At 46.6% G+C, this 27,497-nt stretch overlaps 1 protein-coding gene across 6 annotated transcripts in view; it reads left to right on the top strand.

Moving 5' to 3' along the window:
• Nucleotides 1-27,497, top strand: part of LOC140408507 (glutamate receptor 2) — a 332,477-nt gene that overhangs the window by 210,201 nt on the left and 94,779 nt on the right. For all 6 annotated transcript variants that reach the window (XR_011940120.1, XM_072495791.1, XM_072495790.1 and 3 more), the window contains 2 exons: nt 13,929-13,982; nt 23,498-23,659. Coding sequence is in view for 5 of the 6 variants with exons in the window: in XM_072495791.1 (XP_072351892.1) it covers nt 13,929-13,982; nt 23,498-23,659 (216 nt within the window). In the remaining variant the exon portion in view is untranslated. The remainder of the gene's footprint in view (nt 1-13,928; nt 13,983-23,497; nt 23,660-27,497) is intronic.

Below are 27,497 nucleotides of genomic sequence, written 5' to 3'. Positions count from 1 at the left end.
TTCCCATTCTGTGTCCTCTGGATTTACAGGTAGTTTCCCGACCACCACCCTCTGGATTTACAGGTAGATTCCAATCCTGGGTCGAAATTCTCCCCCAACGGCGCGATGTCCGCCGACTGGCGCCAAAACGGCGCCAATCAGGCGGGCATCGCGCCAGCCCAAAATTGCGGAATGCTCCGCATCTTTGGAGGCCAAGCCCCAACATTGAGGGGCTAGGCCGACGCCGGAGGGACTTCCGCCCCGCCAGCTGGCGGAAATGGCGTTTGTTGCCCCGCCAGCTGGCGCGGAAATGCGGCGCAAGCGCGGGAGCATCAGCGGCCACTGACAGTTTCCCGGCGCATGCGCGGGAGCGTCAGCAGCCGCTGAAAGTTTCCCGCGCATGCGCAGTGGGGTGAGTCTCTTCCACCTCCGCTATGGTGGAGGCCGTGGCGGAGGCGGATGGGAAAGAGTGCCCCCATGGCACAGGCCCGCCCGCGGATCGGTGGGCCCCGATCGCGGGCCAGGCCACTGTGTGGGCACCCCCCGGGGTCAGATCGCCCCGCGCCCCCTCCCCAGGACCCGGAGCCCGCCCACGCCGCCTGGTCCAGGTTTAATTTACGCCGGCGGGACAGGCAATTTCTGGGCGGGACTTCGGCCCATCCGGGCCGGAGAATTGAGCGGGGAACCCGCCAACCGGCGCGGCCCGATTCCTGCCCCCGCCAAATCTCCGGTACCGGAAACTTCGGCGGGGGCGGGATTCATGGCGGCCAACGGCCATTCTCCGACCCGGCGTGGGGTCGGAGAATGACGCCCCTGTTCCCTCTGGATTTACAGGCAGTTTCCCATCCTGTTCTTTCCGTTTGTTGTGTTATGCTTCTTCATGTAGCACAAGCTGTTTTCTTGATGTATGCTCTGACAAAGGATGGTTCAGACTTTGAGACAGGTTTAACACATTTATTGAACAGTTAACAATTCTCCTACTTGAGTTCAACTCTCCTGCTAATCTTGCTGTAGTAACTCAGTGTAACTAACCAGTCTGCTCTGAGCCATGCGGTGGTTGTGATGCTTCCGATCGGCCCCTGTTCCTCTCTCTGAGTGTCGCCTTTGGAAAGAGAAAGAGCATGTGTGCCCTCCCCTTTTATATGGGTTGCGCCCTTGTGGTAGTGTCACCGCTGGGTGTGTTGACTGCCCATTGGTCGTGTCCTATCTTACTGACCTATTGGTTGAATGTCTGTGTGTCATGATGGTTCTGGTGCTCCCTCAAGGGTTTAATGTAAATACACAACAACTAAATAAGCACATCATCACATGCATATCATCACATCCCCCCTTTTTTTCTAGTCACATATTTTCTGTACAGTGTTAAAGAAAATTGAACAAAATAGGTAGATAAGTGATGACATGTACAAATTATGATGACAGTGATGATTGCACAATACCAAATAATATGTATGAGTTCAAAGTTCATGAATTATTATGGTCGAGTGGCTTTCTTGTTTTGTTATTGAAGTGTCGATGTTGATGTTGTCATTTCATTGTGAACGCCATCAGTGTCCCTGTGCTGAAGGAACCAAGAAGTCATCAGGAGGTGTGCAAATGGTCAAATCACTTTTTTGCTGATGTGGACTCATTTTATTTTATGCTTGTGGTAGCGACGCAGTATGTCACCTGTGCTGTCCCACCTGGACTGTTTCTTGTGATTGAGATATTGATGCAGTATGTCATCTGCCTTGAAAGCTGGTTTGCCTGTTTGTAGTTGAGCAAACGTGAATTTGTAAGATGCGTTGTCATGCCATGGTATGTCATTGTACTGAGCAGAGCAGTAACATTGTCCTTCATGGTCAGAGTTGTACCATGTTGTACCAGTTGTTGCTCTATCGTCATAGTCATTGTTGTTATTGACATGCTTGTTGTTGAGTTTGTTGCCTTTGGTACACTTCTTGTTGTTGTCGGTGTTGTTGTTTTTGTAGGTTTTGTTGTTGGGTTTGTTGCGCTCAGTGACCACACCGAGTGGAGAATTCGAGTCCTTCACAAAGTTACTTGTGTCAGTGTCCTTGTGGCATCTGCAGTTTCATTGAGCGTGCCGTTTCTGATTCCTCGGCGCTCCCCACCTGTCGTCAAGTCCGGTTCACTAGAATCATCTTTGGCTTGTCGATGCTCCCCGTCTGGAGTCCTTTCTGGTTCACCTGAATCAGCTTTGGTTTCTTGACACTCCCTGTCCGGAGTCATTTCAGGTTCACGTGAATCATCTGAGGTGTCTTGATGCTCCCTGTCCGGAGTCAAAACGTTCAGGAATGCATGTTCTTGTGATGAGGTTTCAATTAACGTGGTGTGACTGGAGTCACTAGTAACCTCACTTTGATTGTCGAGTGCCTCTGTACATACTAGCTGAGGTCTGTCAGTCTCGCTGTCATGTTGCACATCTTGTATGGGAATTGTGAAGCCTTTGTCACTTGTCGCACATACAGTGTGTAGACCTTCAGTGTCTTCTTGTTGGTTAGATGAGCTGGGTAGACTGTCAAGAGTCTTCTTCTGGTGGCTCAAATAATCTGGATAGACTGCCATAGTTTTTCTGTTGTTCACGTGAGCGTGGTAGACTGTCATAGTCGTCTTGCTGTACACTTGAGCGTGGCAGACTTGCATCGTCTGCAGCTGGTTGCTCAGATAAGGTTGCTAGACCTTCAAGGTCTTGTTCATGCAAGGACTACGCCCTGGAGTCTTGCGTTGCTTCCATCGTGGAGTCTGTCAACGAGCTCGCTATGGAGGCTTGTATCGCTCTCTCTGTGGAGTCTGGCATCGTTCCCTGTGTGGAGTCATGCAGTGGTCTCGCTGTGGAGTCGATCTGTGTTCTCTACATGGAGATCTGCAGTGGTCTCGCTGTGGAGTCTGGCATCGCATTCTGCGCGGAGTCGTGGACTCTTCGTTGTGCATGGCCCACTCACTGTTTAGAGTCGGGGACTCTTCGTGGTGCATGGACCACTCTCTGTGTGGAGTCGGGGACTCTTCGTGGTGCGTAGAGCACCTTTCGTGGTGTGTGGACCACTGGTGTGGCATCAGGCCGCTCTCTGTGGACCTGGACCTCTCTCTGTCCCTTGGCATCCGGCCGCTCTCTGTGGGCTTGTACCGCTCTCTGTCTCTTGGCGTCAGGCCGCAGCAGAATCCTGTACTCACGGGTCGGGATGTCTTCGTGCTGGGCTGAGGATCCTCAAATCCGAAGAACTCATCCATGTCTGTGTCGGATTCTTCACTGTACAACACATCTCGTTGCGGTTCGGATTTGGTACTGAGGTCGCCGCGTCCAATGATGCAACCATCTTCCAAGTCGTAGTCTTCAAGGACCATATAATCACTTTTCGTGTCGGAGCTGTCATTGTGCTCGCAATGTCCAAAGAAGAAATCAACTTCTGAGTCGTAATCTTCAAGGACCAAATCATTTCTGTGGGCGGCGGTAACTGCTTGTTGCAGGGTTCTGCGGAGGTTACTTTCAGTTACTGGTTGAAGTTCAGGCATTGTGCTGTCGTTCCAGGTGAAAGAATTGTGCTTTATGGCTTTAAAAAAAATTCCCTTATTTTCGGGCATTTCCCCTTTAAGTGGGCGTGGTCCGGGGCCTCTGACATCATGACGCTTGTGACGTAGAGCATAGGAATAGATCGCGCACATGCAGATCGCTTTTCCTTTACTTTGCGCAACTGCGCATGTGCGGCTCCTTTCTCAAGATGGCTGCCAATCAAAACTGCCGTTTTCTGCATTTGCAAGCCTACCTTCGCCTCATGGTGAGTATTGGCGCCTCTTTTACTGTTCTCTCTTGTGTTTTCCTTGCAGTATTTTTCAAACTTGTCCAGGACTGTCTGGAAGTCTCTCTTGTCTGGCCCTTTGGAGTACTTGAAGGTCTTGAAGATTTCTGCTGCACTTTTACCCACAATGGTGAGCAGAAGCTTTATTTTCTCAGCATCGGCCACACCATCTTGGTCGGATGCTACCATGCAGATCTCAAATCTCTGTTTGAATGCACGCCAGTTGACACTGAGATTGCCGTGATACCTGAGCTGCTGAGGAACCGGAATCTCGAACATCTTGCCTGGGTGCTGTTGCTGGTAGTCACGGATATGTTGAATTGAACTATATAGATTCAACAGCAACTCCTGGATCCATGTTGTGTTATGCTTCTTCATGTAGCATAAACTGCTTCCTTGATGTATGCTCTGACAAAGGAAGGTTCAGACTTGGAGATAGGTTTAACACATTTATTGAACAGTTAACAATTCTCCTACTTGAGTTTGACTATCCTGCTAATCTTGCTGTAGTAACTCTGTCTGACTAGCCAGTCTGCTCTAAGCCATGCGCTGGGTGTGATGCTTCCGATCTACCCCTGTGCCTCTCCCTGAGTGTCGCCTGTGGAATGAGAAAGAGCATGTGTGCCCTGTCCTTTTATATGGGTTTCCCCCTTGTGGTAGCATCACCTCTGGGTATCTTGACTGCCCATTGGTCGTGTCCTATCTCACTGACCTATTGGTTGAATGTCTGTGTAACATGAAATCTCTGGCGCTCCCTCTAGTGTTTATTTAGTTGTAGTGTATTTACATTAACCCCTTGTGTATCTACAGTGATGCATATCACGACACTGGCTTTAGAGATAGTTTCCTATCCAGTTCCCTCTCTGGATTTACAGGTAGATTCCCATCCAACCCTCTCTGGATTTACAGGCCTTTTACCATCTTGTTCCCTCTGGATATATGGGTAGTTTCCCACCCTGTTCCCTCTGGATTTACAGGTAGTTTCCAATCCTGTTCCCTCTGGATTTACATGTTGTTCCCATCCTGTTCCTTCTCTGGATTTACAGGTAGTTTCTCATCCTGTTCCTTCTCTGGATTTACAGGTAGTTTCTCATCCTGTTTCCATCTGGATTTACAGGTAGTTTCCCAGCCTGTTCCTTCTCTGGATTTACAGGTAGTTTCTCATCCTGTTTCCATCTGGATTTACAGGTAGTTTCCCATCCTGTTCCCTCTCTGGATTTTCAATTAGTTTCCCAGCCTGTTCCGTCTCTGGATTTACAGGTAGTTTCCCATCCAGTTCCCACTCTGGATTTACAGGTAGTTTCACAGCCTGTTCCCTCTCTAGATTTACTTGCCTTTTCCCATCCTATTCCCTTTGGATTTGTAGGTAGTATTCCACCCTTCCTCCTCTGAATGCCTCTTTTAGAGGCTGCTGCTTTCATTTGAGGAGACTTCAGTTGGTCGTGCAGCATGACTTGTCGCTGCTTTGACCATAGAAGTTGCAGCTTCAGACAGCAATATTCCGGCCTGGTTGGCCGACAGAGAATAACAGCGGCATTGGAGAAAATCTGGTATGGAAGGATCAAGGCTATCATTCTGAGAAAGGATTGCAGGTTTGTGCAGAATGGAGCCACTAACACCCTCCCAAAGTGGCAGCTCGTATATCGTGGAAATCTGTTGGAGGACAGGTTCAGCACTGCTGTCAAATTTGCAAGTCCCACAATGTCACCCGTCTAAAGTTATATGGAAGCTAGCTGACCCTTGACCTCAGCCTGAGCTTGCACTCTCGCATCCGGGTGTTGTATGGGACCTGCTGGTGCTGCCCTAGAGTCTGAGATATCAGCCATCAGCTGCTGCATCATCATTGTGTTTGCAAGTTTTTAATGAAGTTGACCTTCACTTCCATCTTGAAATGAAAATCGCTTATTGTCACAAGTAGGCTTCAAATGAAGTTACTGTGGAAAGCCCCTAGCAATTCCGGCGCCTGTTCGGGGAGGCTGATCCGGGAATTGAACCGTGCTGCTGGCCTGCCTTGGTCTGCTTTCAAAGCCAGCGATTAAGCCCTGTGCTAAACAGAAAGGATGGACTCCAATCTCTGTACAAAGTCTTGTGCAAAGTTGGTTCCAGATCCTCCATATCTCTTGACATTGCATGCCAGCTTTCTGACAGGCTAGTCAATGCACCAAGTGCATACCTGTCATTGTGCATACCCCCACCAATTGCTTTCTATAGCCCTTTCCAGTGATGTGCTCATCATAGTCCTCAGAAAACCAAGTTCATGTGAAACCTCATCCTCTAGTGAGCTGGAAGCTCTGTTACTCTTGCCTCCAGCCTTGGCAGAGGTCGCTTGTGCCCAGCATCTCACCACATTCAGATCCTACCCCTCCTCTGTCCTCTAAGTTATTTGCAGTGGCAACATCTTAGCTGAAGGCTGCAAATAATTTTAAATGGAATTACTTTATTTCTTCCGAATCAGTGCACTGTTGCTCTTCCTCCTAACCCAAATGCATTACTGCCTGGCGAGGTGGCAGTTCTGGGTACCTAAAAGGAGACAGGCACAAAGATTGGGTTGTGATGGAGTGAAACAGCTGGGGGTGGGGGAGAGGTGCATGTTTACACTATCCACAGCGTGTAAATCAGATTCTGAGCTGAGTGGGAAGTGTGATGTTGGAACGTGGATTAGGCGTGATGATGCTATCATCATCCTTGGTTTCAACCCCACCTCTAGCCTTGGTCTCAGCAATGGTCACTCTAATGATGAGTTATGATGAACAGCTGGCAGTGTATGCAAGTTGTGAGAAGTGGTTGTGAGATTTGAAGTTATGCTAATTGCAACCACGAATATTACTTAGGAGTGGTGATTATGGAGATTGTTGGGTGATGAGTAATTAAGCAATGTAGCGATGCAGTTGGGGAATATGGCAATTCGCTGACATTGTCCACTTGCGCGAATCAGTCCGGCATCACGCCGCCCCAAAGGTGCGGAAGTCTCCGCATCTTGAGGGGCCGAGCCCTTACTTTGAGGGGCGAGGCCCACGCCGGACTGATTTCCGCCCCGCCAGCTGGCGGGAAAGGCCTTTGGTGCCCCGCCAGCTGGCGCGGAAATGGCTTTGCCGTGTGGCGCATGCACGGGAGCGTCAGCGGCTCACGGCATCCCCACGCATGCGCAGTGGAGGGGGTCTTTTCCGCCTCCGCCACAGTGGAGACTATGGTGAAGGTGGAAGGAAAAGAGTGCCCCCACGGCACAGGCCCGCCCGCGGATCGGTGGGCCCCGATCGCGGGCCAGGCCACCGTGGGGGCACCCCCCGGGGCCAGATCGCCCTGCACCTCCACCAGGACCCCGGAGCCCACCCGCGCCGCCTTGTCACACCGGTAAGAGAGTTGGTTTGATTCTCGCCAGCGGGACAGGCATTCCAGCAGCGGGACTTCGGCCCATCGCGGGCCGGAGAATCGCCAGGGGGGTGGCCCGCCAACTGGCGCGCCGCGATTCTCACTCCCACCGAATATCCGGTGCCGGTGAATTCGGCAACCGGCGGGGGCGGGATTCACGCCAGCCCATGGCGATTCTCCGACCCGGCAGGGGGTCGGAGAATCCCGCCCCTGGTGATCACTGCCATGGTTTTCTGATCCCACTGTCTTCTAAACATTTGTCTGGAGGGTCTCCTGGCTCTTGTAGATAACACACTTCTTTTCTCCATTCCACCTGTTCTATCACAGCTTTATAACTTAGTTTCCTCCATGTTCTTTAAGACATTCTTTTGGGGGAGAACGGGGAGCCAGAGGTTGTTGTCCACATTGAGGCATTTTCTGGAATGACCTCTGGCAGAAAGAGGGAAGAGGTCCTGAAAGCAGATTTTAGGGAGTTTGGAAAGACACTGAAAAGTACGACCTCAAGGGCAGTGATCTCAGGATTATCCCCAGAATCATGTATGAGTGATAATAAGAATAGGAAAATTAAACAGTTCAATATGTGGTTGGGGGAATGGAGTAAGCTGGAAAGCTGGAAGCGATTTAGATTTCTGAGGCATTGGGATTTAGATTGTGGGGTAATGGGACCTGTGCAGGAAGGATGATTTACACCTTAACAGGACTGGGACTAATGGTAAAGGAGAAGGTTAATAAGGGCAATTCTTTTGATGTGGTGTTTAAGGGTTTTGAAAAGCAATTTCATACAGTGCCAAACAACAGACTTGTGAGAGAAATTCTAGCTCATGGAGTAGAAGGGAAAGTAAATACTTGGACAAGGATAAGGATGTCCCGAGGCGTGGTACATTGGCGAGGCCATGCAGACACTGCGACAACGGATGGAACGGACATCGCGCGACAATCGCCAGGCAGAAATGTTCCCTTCCAGTCGGGGAACTCTTCAGCAGTCAAGGGCATTCAGCATCTGATCTTCGGGTAAGCGTTCTCCAGCGCGGACCTCAGAACGTGCGACAATGCAGAATCGCTGAGCAGAAACTGATAGCCAAGTTCCGCACGCAGGATTACGGCCTCAACCGGGACCTTGGATTCATGTCTCATTACGTTCACCCCCTCTATCTGGCCTGGGCTTGCGAAATCCGATCAACTGTCCTGGCTTGAGTCAATTCACAGCTCTTTAACCTGTGAAGATTTAATTACCTGCAAATACTCGTATTCAAAGTATCATCTTGCATCATTGAATTTGTCTATATGTGCTTGTGGAGCCCACCACTTCATTCACCTCATAAAGGAGTTGCGCTCCAAAAGCTATTGATTTGAAACAAACCTGTTGGACTTTAACCTGGTGTTGTTAGACTTCTTACTGTGCGCACTGTTTTTGAAAACTCACCACTATTCTTAGAAGACCCCTATACCAAAAAGGGCCGACATTCTAAATGGTGGTCAGGGATTCTCACTCCCTGACTCCGATGCAAGCTTCAGTGGGTGCTATTCAGGTCAAACTATGTGTTCAAGTTATCCCCCGGTATAACCCATATCTTCACCGAAGATTTCATCTCCTTCCCACTTAGTAGCATCGATCCTGGGTCCTGCATTGCTAAGTAAGTAAAGTAGACTTTGGAATAACCACTATTTCAGGTAAAATTAAGTTATTTTATTATTATATTTTTTCTTTTAAAAGCTGCAATTACTTTCTTTACAGAAAGGTAAAAAGATCTTGCTTCTGGATCCTTCTGGTTGGTTGAAGGGACCTTCAGGCTCAACTTGACAATCAATCTTCTTTAAAGACTGGTCTTCTTTAGATGTATTCGCTGATGAGCTTGGTTGCTGTGTCCTGTCTTTCCCATGTACCGAACTGTGAGAGCTGATTCTACTGGCTATCTCTGAGCTGACTCTGAGCTGACTCTGCCTACTCTTTAAATTCTAGTCTTCCTTAGATGTATTAGCTATTTTAGCTCGGCTGCTTTGCCCTGTCCATTTCCCATGGCCGAGCTGACTGTAATCTGACTCTAGCTGCTTATACTTTCTCTGCTTCTCTCTTTCTCCCTCCGAGTTCTAGTTCTCGTTGCCCTGGTCTCTAGGTTTATATTCTCGTTCTAACAGTTAAGTTTTTATGACGTTATTGTAAAGTAACTCTTATTTTCTTTGATTGTAAAAAGTATCTTTGATCTAAACCTTTTAATCCAACTAAGTATTCATTTTGACATGACTTCATCTCATAGATCTGATTACATTGTTTCCTTTGTGATGTTCAAAATGCTTTGACTTCAAGAGGTGTTACTTTTAATTCCTGTCATTTCTATAGTTTTATTTTCCAATTGTGTCCTCAGCTCATAATTTTGACTTTGATTTTGGCTTTGAATTATGTTTCTCGTAGACTGATAGTCTCCAGTTTTCTTTAATTTACCTGGTATTAGCAAATTTTCACACCTAGAACCTCATCCTTTCTTTTCCAGCTGCTAACTAAGATAGTTAATTTCAATGAAGGTGCGAGCCATTGTTTTTGGCTTCATTCAAAATCCTGTTTGTCTTGTTTGCTAAGCCTGCTTGACCAAGGATATCTGCATTTTACAATCCTTCCCTGGCAGCTGCTGTTAACCCTTTGTGGGATCTTTCCCTGTATCCTCTCATGTTTCTCTCAGACCAGATATTGCCAGACTTCCATGTTTCAAATGACACATCTTTCCATATTTTCAATAACAGCACCTCAGTCCAACGCCGCCACATCCACAACTTGGATAAGAAATTGGCTGAGTGGCAGGAAACAGTAGTGTTAAATAGTTGTTTTTCAGATTGGAAGAAGGTTTGTAGTGGAGGTTTCCAGGGGTCTGTATTGAGATCCTTGCTCTTCCTGATGCACATTAATGACTTAGCTGTGGTATACAGGGTATAATTTAATTTTGTTTCGATTATACGAAGAATGGAGGCATTGTCAACTGTGATGAGGGTAGTCTTGAAATTCAATGGGACAGACATATTGGCAGATTGGGCAGACAAGTGGCAGATAAAGCTCAGTGCAGAGAAGCGTGAAGTGATTCATTTCGGCAGGAAGAATATGGAGACAATATAAAAGACAAAAGGAGAATCTCTACAGGAGGTGCAGGAACAGAGGAACATCAGTGTATATGTACATAAGTCATTGAAGATGTAAGGGCATGTTGAGAGAGCAGTTAATGAAGCATATGGATCCTAGGTTTTATTGATGGGGCATTGAGTACAAGAGTAAGGAGGTCATGTTGAGCTTGTATAAGACACTAGTGCTCATTCAGAGTACTGCATCCAGTTCTGGGTGCCGTACTTGAGGAAGCATGTGAAGGCAGTGCAGAGAGTACAGTGAAGATTCACAAGAATGATTCTAGGGATAAACAACTGTAACTATGTGGTTAGGTTGGGGAGTTTGTTTGTTTTTCTTGGAGAAAAGAAGACTGAAAGGAAATTTCATAGAGGTATTCGAGATTCTGAGGGGTATGGGCAGGTTAAATAGTGAGAAACTGTTTGTTCTGAAGATAGCATTAAGAACTAAAGGGCACAGACTCAAAATAATTGGCTAAAAGAGGGTAGTTGGAATCTGGAACGACCTTTCTGAAAGGTTGGTGGAGGCAAGTTCGATCGAGGTATTACAAAGGAAGTTGGAATTGAATTGCTATCTGAAAAGAAAGAATATGCAAGGTTACGGGGATAAGGCAGGGGAGTGGGATTAGGTAGAATGCACTTTCAAGTGAGCAAGTGTAGACTCGATGGGCTAATAGGCCTCCTGCCGCACAGTAAACATTCTGTGGGATTCTAGTCATCATTTTCCATATCAGAGTGACTCGTACAATAACTTGTATAACCTGCTCCAGCCACAATATGCCCTTTCCTTCAAAAAGTGCTGGCTGGCTTTAAGTAGTGCTGGCTAGCCTTAACTTGTACTAGCCCCTCACAATTTTGGTTCTGCTGTGAATGTGTGCAGCCCTTTAAGAACACAATTGACAATGGCCGTATATGGCAATCATGATACAGTACAGACAGCAGCCCAAAGTTGGTGTGTCCCACTAAGAATCCCCAATACACCAAGTAGTTGCACCATACGATGCCAGTCTATTCTCCTCGACTCCTAGAGCTCTGTGATATTTAGATGACAACTTCCCTCCTGACTTTCGTCGCAGTTCCTGCAGCTCCATTAAAATTGAAGACAGCCCAGCAGGATGAATGTGAAGAAGGGACAATTTAAACTCAAACGTGACTGCTGGAAGGGAGGCGTTGACATTTAAGAGTTCACCAGTAGCAGAAATCAAAATGTATTTTTGACTCTCAATCAACCTGGAGGTGAGAATCTTGGTGGACAGAAGATCAGGAGCAGGATTCTCTATCGGGAAAGGTGATAAGGTGGAGAATCGGTTCCGATGCCAAAAGCGCGGTAGGCGCCGATTTGACACCAAATTGCAATGCTCCAGCACCTCGACAGCGGCGTCAATGCATTCCGGAATGCACGTACAGTAGACACCGTTTGCATATCATTCGCGGACCCGACCCGGTATTCTCCGGAACCTCCGCGATTCTCCGCCTCCGATGGGCCGAGTTCCCAACGGCAAGGTTCACTTGTGCTTTTAAAAATCGTGAAACCAACGTGGCGGCTGCCGAGGGAGAGGGAGGGGGTACGGAAAGTCTCCAACATCGCCACGGTTTGCTGACAGTTGTGCCGCTGGCCGGGGGGTTCTTAGGGCCGAAGGATTAGTCACCAGAAGGTGCACTGTGGGGGCGGGATGGACGGGCACGGAACACTATTGCTGCAGCCGGCAAGGCTGGCACGTAGCTGCGCATGCTGCTGACAGCCCACTTTGAACTTAGTGCCACAGGTCGTATAGGTGTCCCCCCAGGGCACCCCTCTGCCCCCCCAGGGCACCCCTCTGCCCCCAGCTAACCCATCAGCTGTATGAGCGCGCTCCAGCACAACCAGTGCCATCTTTTTGGCTGGGATAAGTGTGTGTGGGGAGTGTAATGTGTATGTGCGGCTGCAGCTTGTCAGCCTCCCGAGTGTCAATCACAGACCCAGTGAATCCCGCACCATTTTTCATTGGAATCGATTGTGTTCCATGCGGCACTCGTGCTAGCCGTTAACAGAAGCGGATTCGGTCCATGTGTGGCGCCAGTCTTCTGTCGTGAAAGTCCACGAATTCTGCGTTGCCATCAACACTTAGACTCAGAAATGGGGAATCCCACCCCTGTCTTTTTATAAGAGTCAAAGATGATTGGGAGGTGTGATTTCATCTCAGGCTTCCGTATGCATGAACATGTAAGGCGTCCCCACATAAATATTAGAGAATGTTCCCAACATGTGTGAATTGAATGCTTTATGTTCAAAATTGCATTACACATGAACATTACAAAATAGAAATAAATATATACTTACCAGCTGGCAAGAATCCTCCAATCTTCATTTCTGTGCAAAAATTAAGAAAATACAGCTTCAGCAAAAGCAGGAGTGTCCCCCAATCATTAGAATGTCAGCTCGTTCCAAATTGGATGCAAAAATCATACGCACTTGATTTCAATAACTGATTTTGTGATTGTCCTGAGAAATGGGAACATTGAACCTTCTGGTTCAATGATTTAAGGAGGTAGAAAATGTAATTTCCTCTTGGTGGTAGTTTGTCATATTATATAATGTGAAGCTGGAGGAACCTTTATGCACAGCACCGTGACGGTAAAGCAATGGTTTTATTCAGATGAGAAGACGCGTTTGGGCAGGATGGAAGGTTAAAGTGTTAGAAATCTGACTCCCAACGCCAATCCTCCTCCAACATGGCACTTCTACTTTTAATGGAGTTGGGGCGGGAATGTGAGCATCCAACAACTCTTCAAGTGCCCCCATGGCCTCTAACCTTCCCTCAAGACCGCGTAGCTCTCACAGATGCCTCCTGATCCTGATGCCCACTAGTGCCAGGGATTTCCTCATTCCTGTGAGGACTTCAAACATTCCCCTGCTCTAATCTTCAATCTCGGAAAACCTCAACCCAGGCCTGTGATCCTTTGGGCCACTGTTTTCCATGTCCATCATTAACTCTCTTGGATTGAACACCTTTCCCCTTCCAACCCCAGGGTCAACCTTGCCCCATGGCCTCTTCTTACAGTGTTCCACACCCAAATAGCACTGAAGCCCAGCAATCATCATATTGGAAACTCCGATTTACAGTTTTCCCACACGCTTTCACAACCTCTACCCCGTCCCACACTCTGCCCCCTCCCCACACACACAGCCACACAAACACATGCTTATCCCTCCTCTCAATCCGGCTCCTGGCTAGTCACAAGACTAAAGTTTCACCCCATCATTCTCTGAGTCCGATTGGTCAGACAAGGATAGCTTCTAAATAATGACCAATCTTCACCTTGCTTATTTTAAAGCATAACTTCCTGATTCTACCTGACCATTAATTGAATAATCACCATTAATGTTTGTGCACCAAACTGAGTAAAGTTATAGATGTCAGAAATCATACAGGGCTTGCAAGGATAGTTTGAGTATTCCTCCTCTTCGGAAGCTTAACCTGAAATTAGAAGTTGTTTAGTGTTTTGCAAAAATTCCACACTGGCAAATTGCTTTTTATTTTGGCTTTTTTCTTGGAAAGGATAATATTGGGCAAATTGCTTTTTATTTTGGCTCTTTTGTTGGAAAGGATAATATTGGGTATAATGTATGTTTCTGATAATCTGCTCTTCAACACCACATATCGCAAGAGACAAGCTAACTTCTCAATTTCTCCATTGCAGGTCATAACAATTGGGAAGCACGTTAAAGGATATCATTACATCTTTGCTAACCTGGTAGGTAGCCTACACTGGAATCCTATATGTAACAACCTAAAGACAGACAACTTAACGTTGCCCATGCAAAGCTTGTACATAATAGAATTGGCTCTACTAGTATTGGCCGTGGCAGGTACATACTAAGAGCGCAATTTTCTGGTCCTGCCATTGTCAATGGGATTTCGCGTTGACTGCACCCTCGTCGCCGGGAACCCATGCGCCGTTGATGGGATCGGAACATCCCACCGACGTGAACAGCCGGTAAATTCCGCCCGAAGACTCAGTGCAGAGAATTCCTTTGCAGTTTTAAGCATTCCCCATCACATACAAAAATTATTTAAAGTAAACAGTCTACTCGTTGAGAAGAAATTGCTCAGAAAGGCGAAAGATTCATGGTAATACTTCAAGAAAATGTGAAGAATTCTATCTATTAATTTCAAGCTCCTCGCTAGAATGGATATATGGTTTAGCACAGTGGGTTAAATAACTGGCTTGTAAAGCAGACCAAGTCCAGCATTGCGGGTTCAATTCCCGTACCAGCCTCCCCGAACAGGCGCCGGAATGTGGCGACTAGGGGCTTTTCACAGTAACTTTATTTGAAGCCTACTTATGACAATAAGCGACTTTCATTTTTCATTTTCATGGCGATGCTAGACTTTGCTCATTCACTGCTGTCGTGGTGCTTTTATGTTGAATCCGACCCTATGTGTACATATTTGCAATACAGCAAGGGCTCACCTGACAACACAGACATACATCAGTGGAATTTCTTCCGATTTTGTGCTGAATTAGTAATTTTTGAAACAAAAATAAATGACTGTGAGTGGCATCAAAATTTAAAGAGATTAAACTTTGATGTAAATTACATTGTCAAAGAAAAAATACAATGTTCAGTTTAGTGAACAGTGCCGTGAAACCGAACGTTCTAACAGGCCAAAGTTAAATCTTAGAATGTCATAATCCCAGAGAATATCTTTGTTCAGAAAATCAAATATACAGCAGAATGAAACCGACAGCTCAATAATGTGATGATCTTCAGAAACTTTGGTGCTTTTTTTTTACTGGATTAAGGGCTAATTGGAAACTGAGTAGGTCTGACCATGAAAAGTATGACAATAAATTAATTAAAATGTATCAATGAGGCTTGTGTTTTCCCTGCTTTAAAACATGATTCAGAAAAACAAACTATTGTTTATTGATTGGAAGTGTTCAGAATTTTTGTGGGCTGGATTCTCCATCGGCGGGATCCTCCGCTTCGCCGGGAGGGCACTCATGCCCGCGGATTTCCCAACGTCGCGGGGATGCCCACAATGGAAAACCCCATTGGCCGGCTGCCGGGACGGAGTATCCCGCTGTCAGCGGGGTTGGATGTGGCGGGACGGAGAATCACATTTCTCAAGAATGTATCTCACAAATCAGTTGCAAGATAGGCAATGAGACAAGGGGGAAATAAATGAGCCTGAAATCCCATGATTCTTAAATGCTCCCCTGCTATAGTCCTGATGGGAGTCCAGCATTTAGTCATATAGGAGGGAGAGAGGACAGAGGGTGAGGTACCCAAGGATGGTATTTCCACACGCCGGTCTCCCATCATCGAGGCCAATCATTACTAATGGAACATCTAGTGAATATGGTACAGTCTAAAAAGTTTGGCAAATAGTAGGTCACACCTGGGTTACAGGCTCAGATCATGATCTTCAAAACAGGTATTTCTTTAGAAATATTTCTAATTGTCTCCTTTCAGCAAGGGTAATAAGGAGCAGTTCCTTTCAGCAGTGATATTAGGCTCGGGTGTGGTGTCTCTGATGCCATCTCCTGCCAGACCCAGCACAGTGCGGCACTATATGTGACTTTTTGGATGGGTGGGCAACTGTGATACCCAACAAGTGATGGTTACACTCCCCATTTGTCCTTTTATAATAATAATAAAAGGACAAATGATGAGTGACCTCAAAGGCCAATCTTTGACCCCTGGACTGTTTTTCAGGATCTGTGACAGAGGTACCTGGTGGGTGCTTTGTGATGCTTACATGAGGATGTACCCTCCTCATGGATTATTGCCCCCAGTATATTTTAATTGATGAACTCATCACTCAATTTTACTAAAGATGCACCTCCCTTCAGTTCTCAACTAAATATGCAATCATATCAGCATACATCTGCACTGAACTTTGCTTGGACCACAGAGCTCTGGTCTCCATATTATAAATAGGCACTGGAGATGATGCAGAGAAGATTTACAAAGATGATACCAAAAATGTGTGTGTAGACATATCAGGAAAGGACTGACAGGCTTGGTCTTTCTCTTGAAAAAAGGCTGAGGGGTGACACAATAGACATTTTTAAAATTATGAAAATGTTTTGAGAGAGTGGATACAGAGAGAATAATGTTTCCATCCTGTGCAGAAAGGCATTATTAGAGGCCAAGAATATTCCCCAATAGGGAAATCAGCAGAAGCCTTTTTACCAAAGGACAGGAGCAATGTGGAACTCTGTACCAGAGGGAGCGATTGAAGTGAATAATATCGACACATTTAAGGGACAGCTGGACAAGCATGTGAGGGAGAAGGGAACAGGTGGTAACGATGGTAGAGTTAGATGAGAAAGGATGAGGGGGCACTTGAGTGGAGCATAAACAGTGACTGAGACGAGCAGGGCCATGGGGGGCCTCTTCCTGTGCCTTATTTCCTGCGTAATCTTTTGGAAATACTTTGAGGAGATGGCAGGAGATGGTAGAAAGTAACCTCTCAGAATGTTGAAATATTTTGGAAAATCTCAGGCATCATTGGCGCATACCTCGAAAACTACCTGCATAGTTTCCATTGTGATTAATTGTTTGAATTTCTGAGAATTCTATTAATTTTACCAATTAAACAAAGGGCTGATGTTGAGCCCTCTCCTTCCGTCCATGAGAAAGTCGGCATGGGCTCAAAGTCAGGAGGGAAGTGAAAATCCTGATTCTCCCTGGCATGAATGGCTTTTGGAATCTTAAACCCCCCCCCCCCCCCCCCCCCCCCCCCCCCCCCCCGCCAGCCAGGGGAGTAGTGCCAATCACACGGTGCAAGCCCAGGAACCACATTTTCATATATTAGCATGTCATTAGCGAGAACTTTCTCCAGATCTTTCCCCCCCCTCACGGAATCTTGATCCGGAGCCAGCGTCATTTACACCAAGTCTCGGCAGGTGTGAGGCAGTCGAGGATATCCCTTGCACCCCTGGGGGATATCCCCCCAGGGGTTCAGAGGTCAGTATAGCACCTGGGGAAGGAGTTCGAGGGAGGTGGCACTACCCCCTGGCACAGGTGCACTGCAGGTCCCTCTAACCCCCTCCCCCGAGGGCTATACTTTGGGGGGGTGCGTAGATGTATGGTGGGCGGGGAAGAGAGCAGTCATTAAGGGTGAGGGGATCTGCCGGTGATGAACATTGAGGTGCGGGTGGGTGGTGAGGTGTAGGGAAGGATCTACCAGTGATGAATGTCAAGGGGAAAGGCCCTAGATCTCTGAAATCTGCATTCAGAGGCCCGGAACCTCTGGGATGTGGCCTGGGTGCCGTTTGGCTGCAGCGCTGGTCGGGGCGCCCTTTAAAGATTGTACCTTGATCTGTTTGAAGCCGATTCCCGGCTCTAAGGGTCCCGCCTCGCCCGCATGACGTCGTTAACTAAGCTCACTCATTTATTTTTCTAAGAGGCTCAAGATTCCATGAGAATCTCCGTTTTTCTCGCCGGGACCGACACATTGCCATCTTCTGTTAAGAATCTGCCCAAAGGTGAAAAAGCTGCAGGTGTGTAGGGATGCCAATTCAACAGTATAACTTCAGAGGCAGAAGGTGTTCTATCTCCCAAATGCACTGAAACTAGAAGGTTTATGATCTCTTCCACTTGGAAGTCTCATTGCACTTTTGCTTTCCATTGATGTGTACTGGGCTACATTTCTAAGCTTGTATTTCAAGTGCAGGCCTTCATCCTGAATGCAGTTGAACTCAGGCATAGAAATCATCATGACTAAAATCATAAAATGTTGAAAATACCCAGCAGGTCAGGCAACATCTGTGGCGAGAGATAGAGTTAATGTTTCAGGCCAATGACCCTTCATCTGTCTCTGAAGAACACATGCTGCCTGACCTGCTGAGCATTTCCAACATTTTCTATATTTTTGTCAGATTTGAAGCATCTGCGGTATTTTGGTCTTGTATTTGAGATCAATAGGCCTGATGGCTGGCCATTTGATTTTCCATACATAAAAGATTGATGTCATAATAGCAGGAACAATGATATAAAGGTGCCTTGGTGGGCCATAGGGAATGTTTAAACCATTGAAGGAATGTTTTTAATGTGAGAGGAAGTTTCGCAGCCTGCGCTTTACAGAAAGGCATCATCAGGGAGTAGCAGTTCACATACTGATTCAAATATGAGAATTCCTTTGCTACTGAACTTAATTTGACCTCCATTTTGTGACCAAAATGTGTGATCATTTTCAATGAGGGTTAGGAGCTTACATTTTTTTAAATGCTGGCCTTTTTTCTTCAATTTTTCCTTTTTTGGAGTCCATCCAGGGCCTCAGTTTACCCAATCAGAGTTGCAGATTAATACTTTGATGTCTAGCAGCGTATTGGGGCAGGCATTTCTATTGTGATTTTTCAATTGTGGGCTTCCCACCCTGACTCTGGTCTAATGAGCACCCTTTCCTCAACATGCTAATTGAGAAAGTTGCTAATGGGTTGCCGATTATAAGCCTACCTTCACTGGTCAATATACACATTGGGATTCCTAAAGCTCCACATGCTGCTGGCAATCTCGTAAATGGGGCCCAAACCATTAGCTCGCTGTGCAAGTTTGACACTGAAGTAATGTGCGTCAAAGTTATCCTGTGGGATAATGGCTACCCAATAAGATCATTGTTCCCTGTATAATGAACTAGGTCCACCACGTTCAAATATGAAAAGTGCCCGTCCACATCAATTGACCTTGAAAGGGCGTAAAATATCTCAAGAATTTGAGCAACAAGTGAAACCAGTTGATTCCCGTCGCTCTTATTCAGTAGCAACACAAGTGGTATTTCCCACTCATGGGATGCTGCTATCAAGACAGATCTTCCTACCACACAGTTGAGTGATGTGATTTATGAATTTCAGTGCTGGTGTGATGCCATGCATCCCAACGGTTGGCGGATCGTATCAAGCAGCACATCCCTGTGGCTTTTTGCAACAGGAAGAGTACTGACCGGACCAGCTCTTAATTGCAAAACTCTGAAGAAGGTCTGGGATTTTGCACCCGCGTTCACTGCGGCACAAATAGCAATGTCAGCGCGAAGAGCAACGTGGGTGCAGAATCCCACAAGAGTCAGAAAATAAGACTCTCACCAACAAGCTCTCGTTTTCTCCACCCCCACCCCTTCCCACCCCCCCAGAATGGTTGCGAACCTCATTAAATAAATTATAATGTTATTAAAGGGCTTCCCTATCGTAGCGTTCCCCCACATGGAGACCTTCACTCCACCCCCCCCCCCCCCCCCCCCCCCCCGCCCCCACCCCTGGTCAAGCCCCGTCGGCGAGGTTTACAACAGGTGTTTAAAAACGGGAATCAGGCAGAGGGAATGCACGGGGACGGACATGGAAGTATAGCCACTGGGGGGAGGGGTAGAGGGATATGCACCGCGCAGTACCCAGGCACTGTTCCCCAGCACTGCCCATTGGTAACCTGGCCGGGGAGGGGGCCCTCTGGGGAGATCCATTGTGGGGGGGGGGTTCCTCTTATCTGGTGGGAGTTCCCCGTATTTGTGGGGTGGGGAGGCAGGGTAGATGGGGGGGTGGGGGGGAGTTGTTCCTCAGGCACCCCGATCTCGGGATTCCTGGTGTTGCTGGCTTTTTCCAGACCCGCAAATCCACCTGACACCGTGGGCCACATCTCCATTTTCTTTTGCACAGATTGCTGCACAATATGGCGAGAAGATCCGATTGTGCAACCGACGAGCTGCATGCTTGTTTTCTCTCCTCAGCCAGCATTCTGTGCAAGAAAGGAAAAATTCCACCCATATTTTCTAACATTAGATGTGATTCTGCAATTGGACAGCACTTACTGAACAATCATGAGTGTGCTGAGAATTACGCTAATGGACAATTTAACATTATCGCAATGTGACTCACCTACACTTGTTCAAAGCTACATATATTCATACACGGGGACCTGCCCTCGACAGGCATGAACAGACAGAACATGTCCAGGCATTATGCCTTGTGTAAAAAATTAAACATAGGTGTGGGGCAATTGCTTCATGATACATTCTCCATGTTAAGGTCTTGATTAATCAAAGCTGACTTGCCAACTAATTAGTGCTCTTTTCATATGCAGTATAAATTATTGCTCCCTTTGGAACTTGGCATTCATGTGTCTGTCCTGATGAGTGCAAGATGAAAAGCTTCAACAGCATATGTCTCTTTTTTCAGCAATACTCAAATTGTATTATCCTTCACTTTGCAATTCCCAACTTCACACATTCTGAGTTATTACTGTTCTTTCTGAACAATTTCATGACTACACTTTATTTATTAATTAATAGGATATTGGTGTCATTCGTAAGGACATTATTTATTGTCAATCCATAATTGCCGGAAGATGGTGGTAGTGAGTCAGATTCTTGAATCGCTGTAATCCGTGTGGTGCAGGTATACCCGCAGTGCTGTTAGGGAGGGAGCGGTGATATACTTCCAAGTCAAAATGGTGTGTGGCTTTTAGGGGGGCTTCCAGTTGGTTGTGTTCTCATCTATCTGCTGCCCATGTCCTAGATGGTAATGGCCATGGGTTTGAAGGTGCTGTCTAAGGAGGTTTGGGGAGTTCTGCAGTGCATCTTGTAGATGGTACATGCTGTTGCTACATGGTGGTGGAGGGACTGAATGTTGAAGGTAGTGGATGTGGTGCCAATCAAGTGAGCTGCTTTGTCCTAGATAGTGTCAAGTTTGTTGTTGCAGCTGCACAAACTCCTGCTTCAGTATCTGAGGAGTGTGTCCTAAATGGTATTAACACTGTTACAATCATCAGCAAACTTCCACACTTCTGATTTATGATGGATTGATGGCCATTGATGAGGTATGTGTAGATGGTAGGACACTGCCCGAGGAACACCTGAAACTGAGATAATTGGCTTTCAACAACCATCGCTGACTTCTTTTGTGCTATATATGACTTCAATGAGTGGAAAATTTTCCCCTTAATTCCCCTTGACTTCAATTTTGCTCAGGCTCCTTGATGCCACACTTGGTGAAATGCTGTCTTGATGTCAAAGGCAGTCACTCTATTCTCACCTCTGGAATTCACCTCTTTTGGCCACATTTGGACCAAGGCGTATAATGAGGCCTGAAGTCGAGTGGCCCCAGCAGAACCTAAACTGAGCCGGTTAGCCCTGTGTAAGTGCTGCTTGATAAGCCCCATCAGCAACATCTGCCATCACTTTGCTGTTTATTGAGAGTGAGTGCAAATAATCATCCCTAATTGGCTTTATTGATTTAAATTGGCAGGCAACCAACCCAAACGCCAGCTTGCCACGGGGCTGTCTCCTCACACGGCTACCTGCTGTTGTCTTAGCATGCATTGTGCCTGTGCTCCCACTACCACCACAGGGTGGGGGAATTGCTGCTCTCGCCTTTTATTTTACATGAATTAATTGAATTAAATCCCACCTGCTGCCAAAATTAGACTTGCGTCAAGACCTCTGAATGGTTAGCCCAGAACATTGCTGATGCACAACCATTCCCATGCACCTATATCCCAACCCATTGGCAGCCTCATTCGGGTTAACTCATTAAGGTAAGGTAAAGTCACCATAGCCCCAGATGACCGTAGGCTGCTTTCCCCTTTGTGTAATGGCAGATGGATACTACTCCATCTTTCACCCCGGCTATATCAACATGACGTAAAGAGAACTGGGTTAAAGATACATTCTGACATTTGTCAACAAATAATTTGCAAGGTACAAGCAGGTTGAGATAGTTAACTGTCATTCAAAATAAAGAAAGGAAAATATGGCACTTTGTTCCTTCAAATTGTGGAAATATTAATTGATTATTTAAAATAAATCAGCTCAGCACTTTGAAAATACCTCTTATACATGTATTTCATATTTCAAATTTACAAAAATGCAATTGCCAAAATACCGTAGAGTGACATGGATGAAAGGGAGAGACCATGAAGCCAACAGTGCTATGATCAGAACACTAATAGTGTTCGGGAATTTCATTCCGAAATCTTGAAATGCCCCTGCGATTGTGAGGAGTGACCTTTAGTTTATGTTAGTTGACAGAAGTTGCTATTTGAAAATGTCAGCCGGACTGGAAAAGAATTAGGGAAACTGTCCAAAAAGAAATTAAACATTCAGTGCTTTCTTTTCCGGTTGTTATGATCCGTCACAATTCAAAGTGTTGAACACGTTACAGAGGCAAAACATTTTTTTAAAAGGAGTCACTTATTGACCCGGTCACTGAGATCTGCACACAGCGAACAATTGTCCTCTGCTTTCCATCTGAGCTTTTATAGTTATCTGGCTTTGCCTATTTAAATCACTTCCCAGCAATTATCTTAAAGTTGCAGACTAAATTAACAGCTAACCAAGGTTGCAGATCCCAGTTTATCCTTCAGCAATATTATCTGCTCGTCCAAAGTAATTTGTCTCTGTGAAATTCACAAATATGTTGCCGGAATTCTCCAGCCATTCGTTGGCGGTGGGATTTCCTGATTATGCCGGCAGAGCACCCTGCCCGCGGATTTCCCAGTGGCATGGGGTGTCTTCAGTGGGAATTCCCCTTGACAGTGGCGGGAGCAGACAATCCCGCCACCAGCAATGGCGCGCCGCCTCCCACCGTTGAGAAACACGCGGCTGGGAGGCCGGAAAATCCCACCTGTTATCTACACATTTTCTTTTTAAAGTTCATTGGGCGGGATTCTCTCAGCCCGGACCCAGGCCGGAGAATCCCCGCGACCGGTGCGAATCGCGCCACGCCGCCCCGTTCTACGCGGCTGGCCCGCCGATTCTCGGGCCGGGATGGGCCGAGCGGCTGTCGTGGAAATGCCGATTCACGCCGGCGCCGTTCTCAGCCGGCGGGAACTCAGCGTTGAAGGGTCGGGTGGTGGCCTGTGGGGGGGAGGGCGGGTCCGACCCGGGGGGGGGGCCTCCGATGTGGCGTGGCCCGCGATCGGGACCTACCGATCGGCGTGCCAGCCTCTCGGGCTCCCGGCCTCCTTTCTTCCGCGCCGGCGCCTGTACTCCTGCGCCATGTTGGGTCAGGGCCGGCGTGGACAAGGGAGACACCGCGCATACGCGGAACTCGCGGCGGTGGGACTGCTAGGGGCCAGAATTGCTGACCCTGGGGCCGTGTTGACCCCGTCGATAAACGTTTCCGACGGCGTCAACACTTAGCCTCAGGATCAGAGAACCCCGCCCATTATTTCCATCATTCCAACAATCAGCACTTTGAGTTAGGAATGCTGACCCTGCATATGTTAACAATGATGACATTGACAGAGCCTCTCTTATTATCTGCTGCAGGGGTTTACAGATGGAGACTTGTCAAAAATTCAATATGGTGGAGCAAATGTGTCTGGATTTCAAATTGTTGATTATGATGATCCAGTTGTTATGAAGTTTATGCAGCGATGGTTAGCACTCGATGAGAAGGAATATCCAGGAGGGAAAACAAGCAAAATTAAGGTAAGTTTGTCAATTTTTTAAAACAGAATTCATGAAGGTTTAACTGCTAAAATATACATTTTTGACATGGACCTGAAGGCCAACTGTGCTACAGCCAGAATATTAATTTAGAAGAAGACCAAAGAATTATGGACAATATTTATCTCTCAACCAACATTGCTTAGACAGATTATCTGACCATTATCATATTGCTGTCTGTGGGAACTTGCTTTGCATACATTGGCTGCTGGGTTTCTTACATTACAATAATCACTACACATCAAAAATAATGAATTGGTTCTAATGTGCTTTAGGATGCCTTGTGACTGTGAAAACTATGATATAAATGCAAACGTTTCTTTTTTTAATAGCATTAATGAGGATCCAGTTGTGTCCTACCTAAGATTTGCAATACCTCTGTGAATGTATGATGTGAGATGCCGGCGTTGGACTGGGGTGAGCACAGTAAGAAGTCTTACAACACCAGGTTAAAGTCCAACAGGTTTGTTTCAAACACTAGCTTTCGGAGCATGGCTCCTTCCTCAGGTGAATGACCTGAGGAAGGAGCAGCGCTCCGAAAGCTAGTGATTCGAAACAAACCTGTTGGACTTTAACCTGGTGTTGTAAGACTTCTCTCTGTGAATGTAGGAAGTGGTGCTTTAATTTTTATTAGTGAAAATCAAATGCTGTTTAAAAATCTTAACCAGAGTGGTGGAATAATTAAAACTACAATTTCATTTCTGTATTTTTTCACACATTCTTTGCATTATCCTTAAATCCCCAAATCATTAATCTGTACCTTTGGTGAGGTTCTCTTCGGTTTACAATGTATTAGTGGCCTGAAGAGGAAAGATTTGCTATTGACTGCCCTGGCGACCAGATTGAAGAGAGTATAAATAGTAATGAGAGCAATTCTAATGTTCACCCGATATCCTCAAAGTTTTGCCACCACTAACAGCCAACTAGCAACCGTGGACATGCAAATACTATGGGCGTGATTTACCGGCTGCGTCTCGTCCTGATTCCAGTGGGATGCAGCCTATAGGTCCGGGGGAGACCTCACCGATGGGCATTACCCCTCGCAAGATCTAACTGGTGGGCACTCCCTGCCGAGGCCCGAAATAGCAACAGAGTGCCGTTAATGGGCACCAGGAACGTCCTGGCTAATTCCACCTAGAACGGACTCTGATTTTATTTTTCGTTAGATTGCGCCCTATAATTTGGGGAGATAGTAAAAATAGGGAAATCTATTTGACTGAGCTGGAAAATGGCAATGCCATTTTCAGCCACAGTGAAGTTGCAACCAAAAAAAAATGGAATGTTCATGTTCATGCCCTGGCTCTACTATTCTTAAAAAATGTTTCCAGGGCTGAATCTGTCTGACTGAAAAAAATAAATTTAGGGTACCCAAATCATTTTTTCCAATTAAGGGGCAATTTAGCGTGGCCACTCCGTCTACCCTGAACATCTTTGGGTTGTGGGGGCGAAACCCACGCAAACACGGGGGAAATGTGCAAACTCAACACGGACAGTGACCCAGAGCCGGGATCGAACCTGGGACCTCGGTGCCGTGAGGCAGCAATGCTAACCACTGCGCCACCGTGCTGCCCCTGAATGTTAACTGATCATGTCCATGACGCCAACATGTTTCATTAACCTTCAATCAGAATTAGTGGCAAACCTATTTGTCTTCAATTGAAACTGTGTGCTTGGTTTAAACTCCCAATGTAACAAAGTGAATCACATACCTGTCTGATACCGGAGGAAACAGACTGGACCGATTTCAATGCCTGTGCCTCTTTAACATGCTGCACAATCACTTCATTCTCACTTTTTGACTAAAAGGATCATAAAATTAACTGTTAAAATTGAGAGGCAGGACATTGTTGCTGTAGGAGCAACGACCTGTAGGAGCAGATATGTCTCCCAGGAGGAGAACTCCAATTGAGCGTTGGTTCAGGCCAGGATAGGAAAAGCTTGAGGCTTATTTGCAGAATTCAGAGTTACAATCCTGCTCTCCTGGCCCACAAGAAGGCTTTTAAAAAAAAAGGGTTTTAAAGCGTACCTTGATGAGCCTTTTCTGACCTTGACTCCTGTTCATCACTGCTCTTTGCTGAGGTCTCAGGTTAAACTAGGACCTCAGTGGAGGATTTTGTCAGATGATGGAGAAATCAATTCCGAGGAGCCTGTCATAACTCTGACCCTTCAAGTAAATTGTTGGTGTTGGTGAACCAGATCAGCTTTCAAAAAATAAGTGGCAACATTATATGAAAGGTGCAATTACCACAGAAATGGCCTCCCTCTACACTGTAGTTCAATGATTCAATGAAATCAATAATTGGGAAAGGTAATATGCAGGATTTACAGATGAAGCGGCAATGCTTAACAAGTTTTATTCAAGAGCAGTACATTGCATTACAGTTATCTTACATCCTAATTTTATTAAATCAACCATTTATTGTTCATTTTATCACTTATGGACAAAAATATTTGATTAAACTATTTGCAAAGAAGATTTCACACTTACACACAAAGGGTGAGGTTTTAGGGGCCCGTTTGCCGTTGTTGCAAATCCCATTATGGTCGATAACTCACACGAGAGGGACCTAATGGGATTTGCGGCAGTGAGATTTCTGATCATGCTCTTCCCGGGTCCTTGGGCGTGAACCTGATTTCAATAAATTAGATCATATTTAAATGTCATTAAATAGCTTGGCACTGTATCTTCAGACAATGTCAGATGCTCTCCCCCGCCAGCGTGATGCCATGCATACGGGAATCACTACAGGTTTGCAAAAACGGAAACCAATTGTGATGACCATGCTGGGGGTGTGGAGGTGAGTACGCCCACAGGTGGTGAGGGACATGGCTGAGCACTGCACCCTGGAACCAGCTGGCAGTGTCAGGACAGGGCCTCTATGGACCACCATTGTGGGGGGTTCCCATTTTGTGGGAGGGGGTGCGTTGATGGAGGGAGGGGGCGTTGTGCCTGCATGGTGATGATGGTGGTGGTGGACACATAGGGGGGGGGGGTGCCCCAATGTCGGTAAAGATGAGGGTGGGGTGCCAGGTCACCCTGATGCTTGCGTGGTGTCGGGGTTGTGGGATTGACCCAATCATTAAGTTGTGCAGGGAGGTTGAGCCGCCGTGTTAGTGTTCCCCTTGTCTATCGGGGGTCCCAATGACCGGTGACAGAAGAGGAGGGGGAGGTCTTGTGGTAGTCACCACTGTTGTATTATATTGTATATACTGCACTGCATACGAGGGTATTACGGTAAGGCCCCTGTACTACAGGTACGGGGGTAGATCCCTGCCTGCTGGCTCCGCCCAGTAGGTGGAGTATAAATGTGCGTGCTCTCCGAACTGCAGCCATTTCGGCAGCAGCTGTAGGTGGCCACAGATCTCTGTGTAATAAAGCCTCGATTACTCTCCACTCTTGTCTCGCCGTAATTGATAGTGCATCAGGTCTTTAATTTCAAATTGAGATTGGGCCGCCCTTTAAAAAGGTGCCCCAATCTCTGCATCCCAGCTTTGCCAGCGGATTTAGGAGTCACCACCCCCCCCCCCCAAACTGGTTGTGTAATCCTCCCCAGCACTTTAAAATTGCACATATGCCATTCGATCAGGCTAGAAAAAATAGCTGAGAAACCAGTATTTTCAAATATGAACAATTACGGGTAGGATTCAAACAAAACATTTCGTTTGGCCGGGGGTTTCTCCCCAGCTTTTTGGGTGAGACCCACACCGCTATTCAACCACACTTAAGCCGGTCGTGGTGATTCAATGTTTCCGCCGGCATCTCAGCCCCATCAGTGGGTTTTGTGGCAGCGTGGAGTAATTACCATGGGAAATCTCATTG

This window comes from Scyliorhinus torazame, chromosome 3 (genome assembly GCF_047496885.1).
Source record: "Scyliorhinus torazame isolate Kashiwa2021f chromosome 3, sScyTor2.1, whole genome shotgun sequence".
Lineage (NCBI taxonomy): Eukaryota > Metazoa > Chordata > Chondrichthyes > Carcharhiniformes > Scyliorhinidae > Scyliorhinus > Scyliorhinus torazame.
This window is presented reverse-complemented; position numbering and strand designations above follow the sequence as displayed.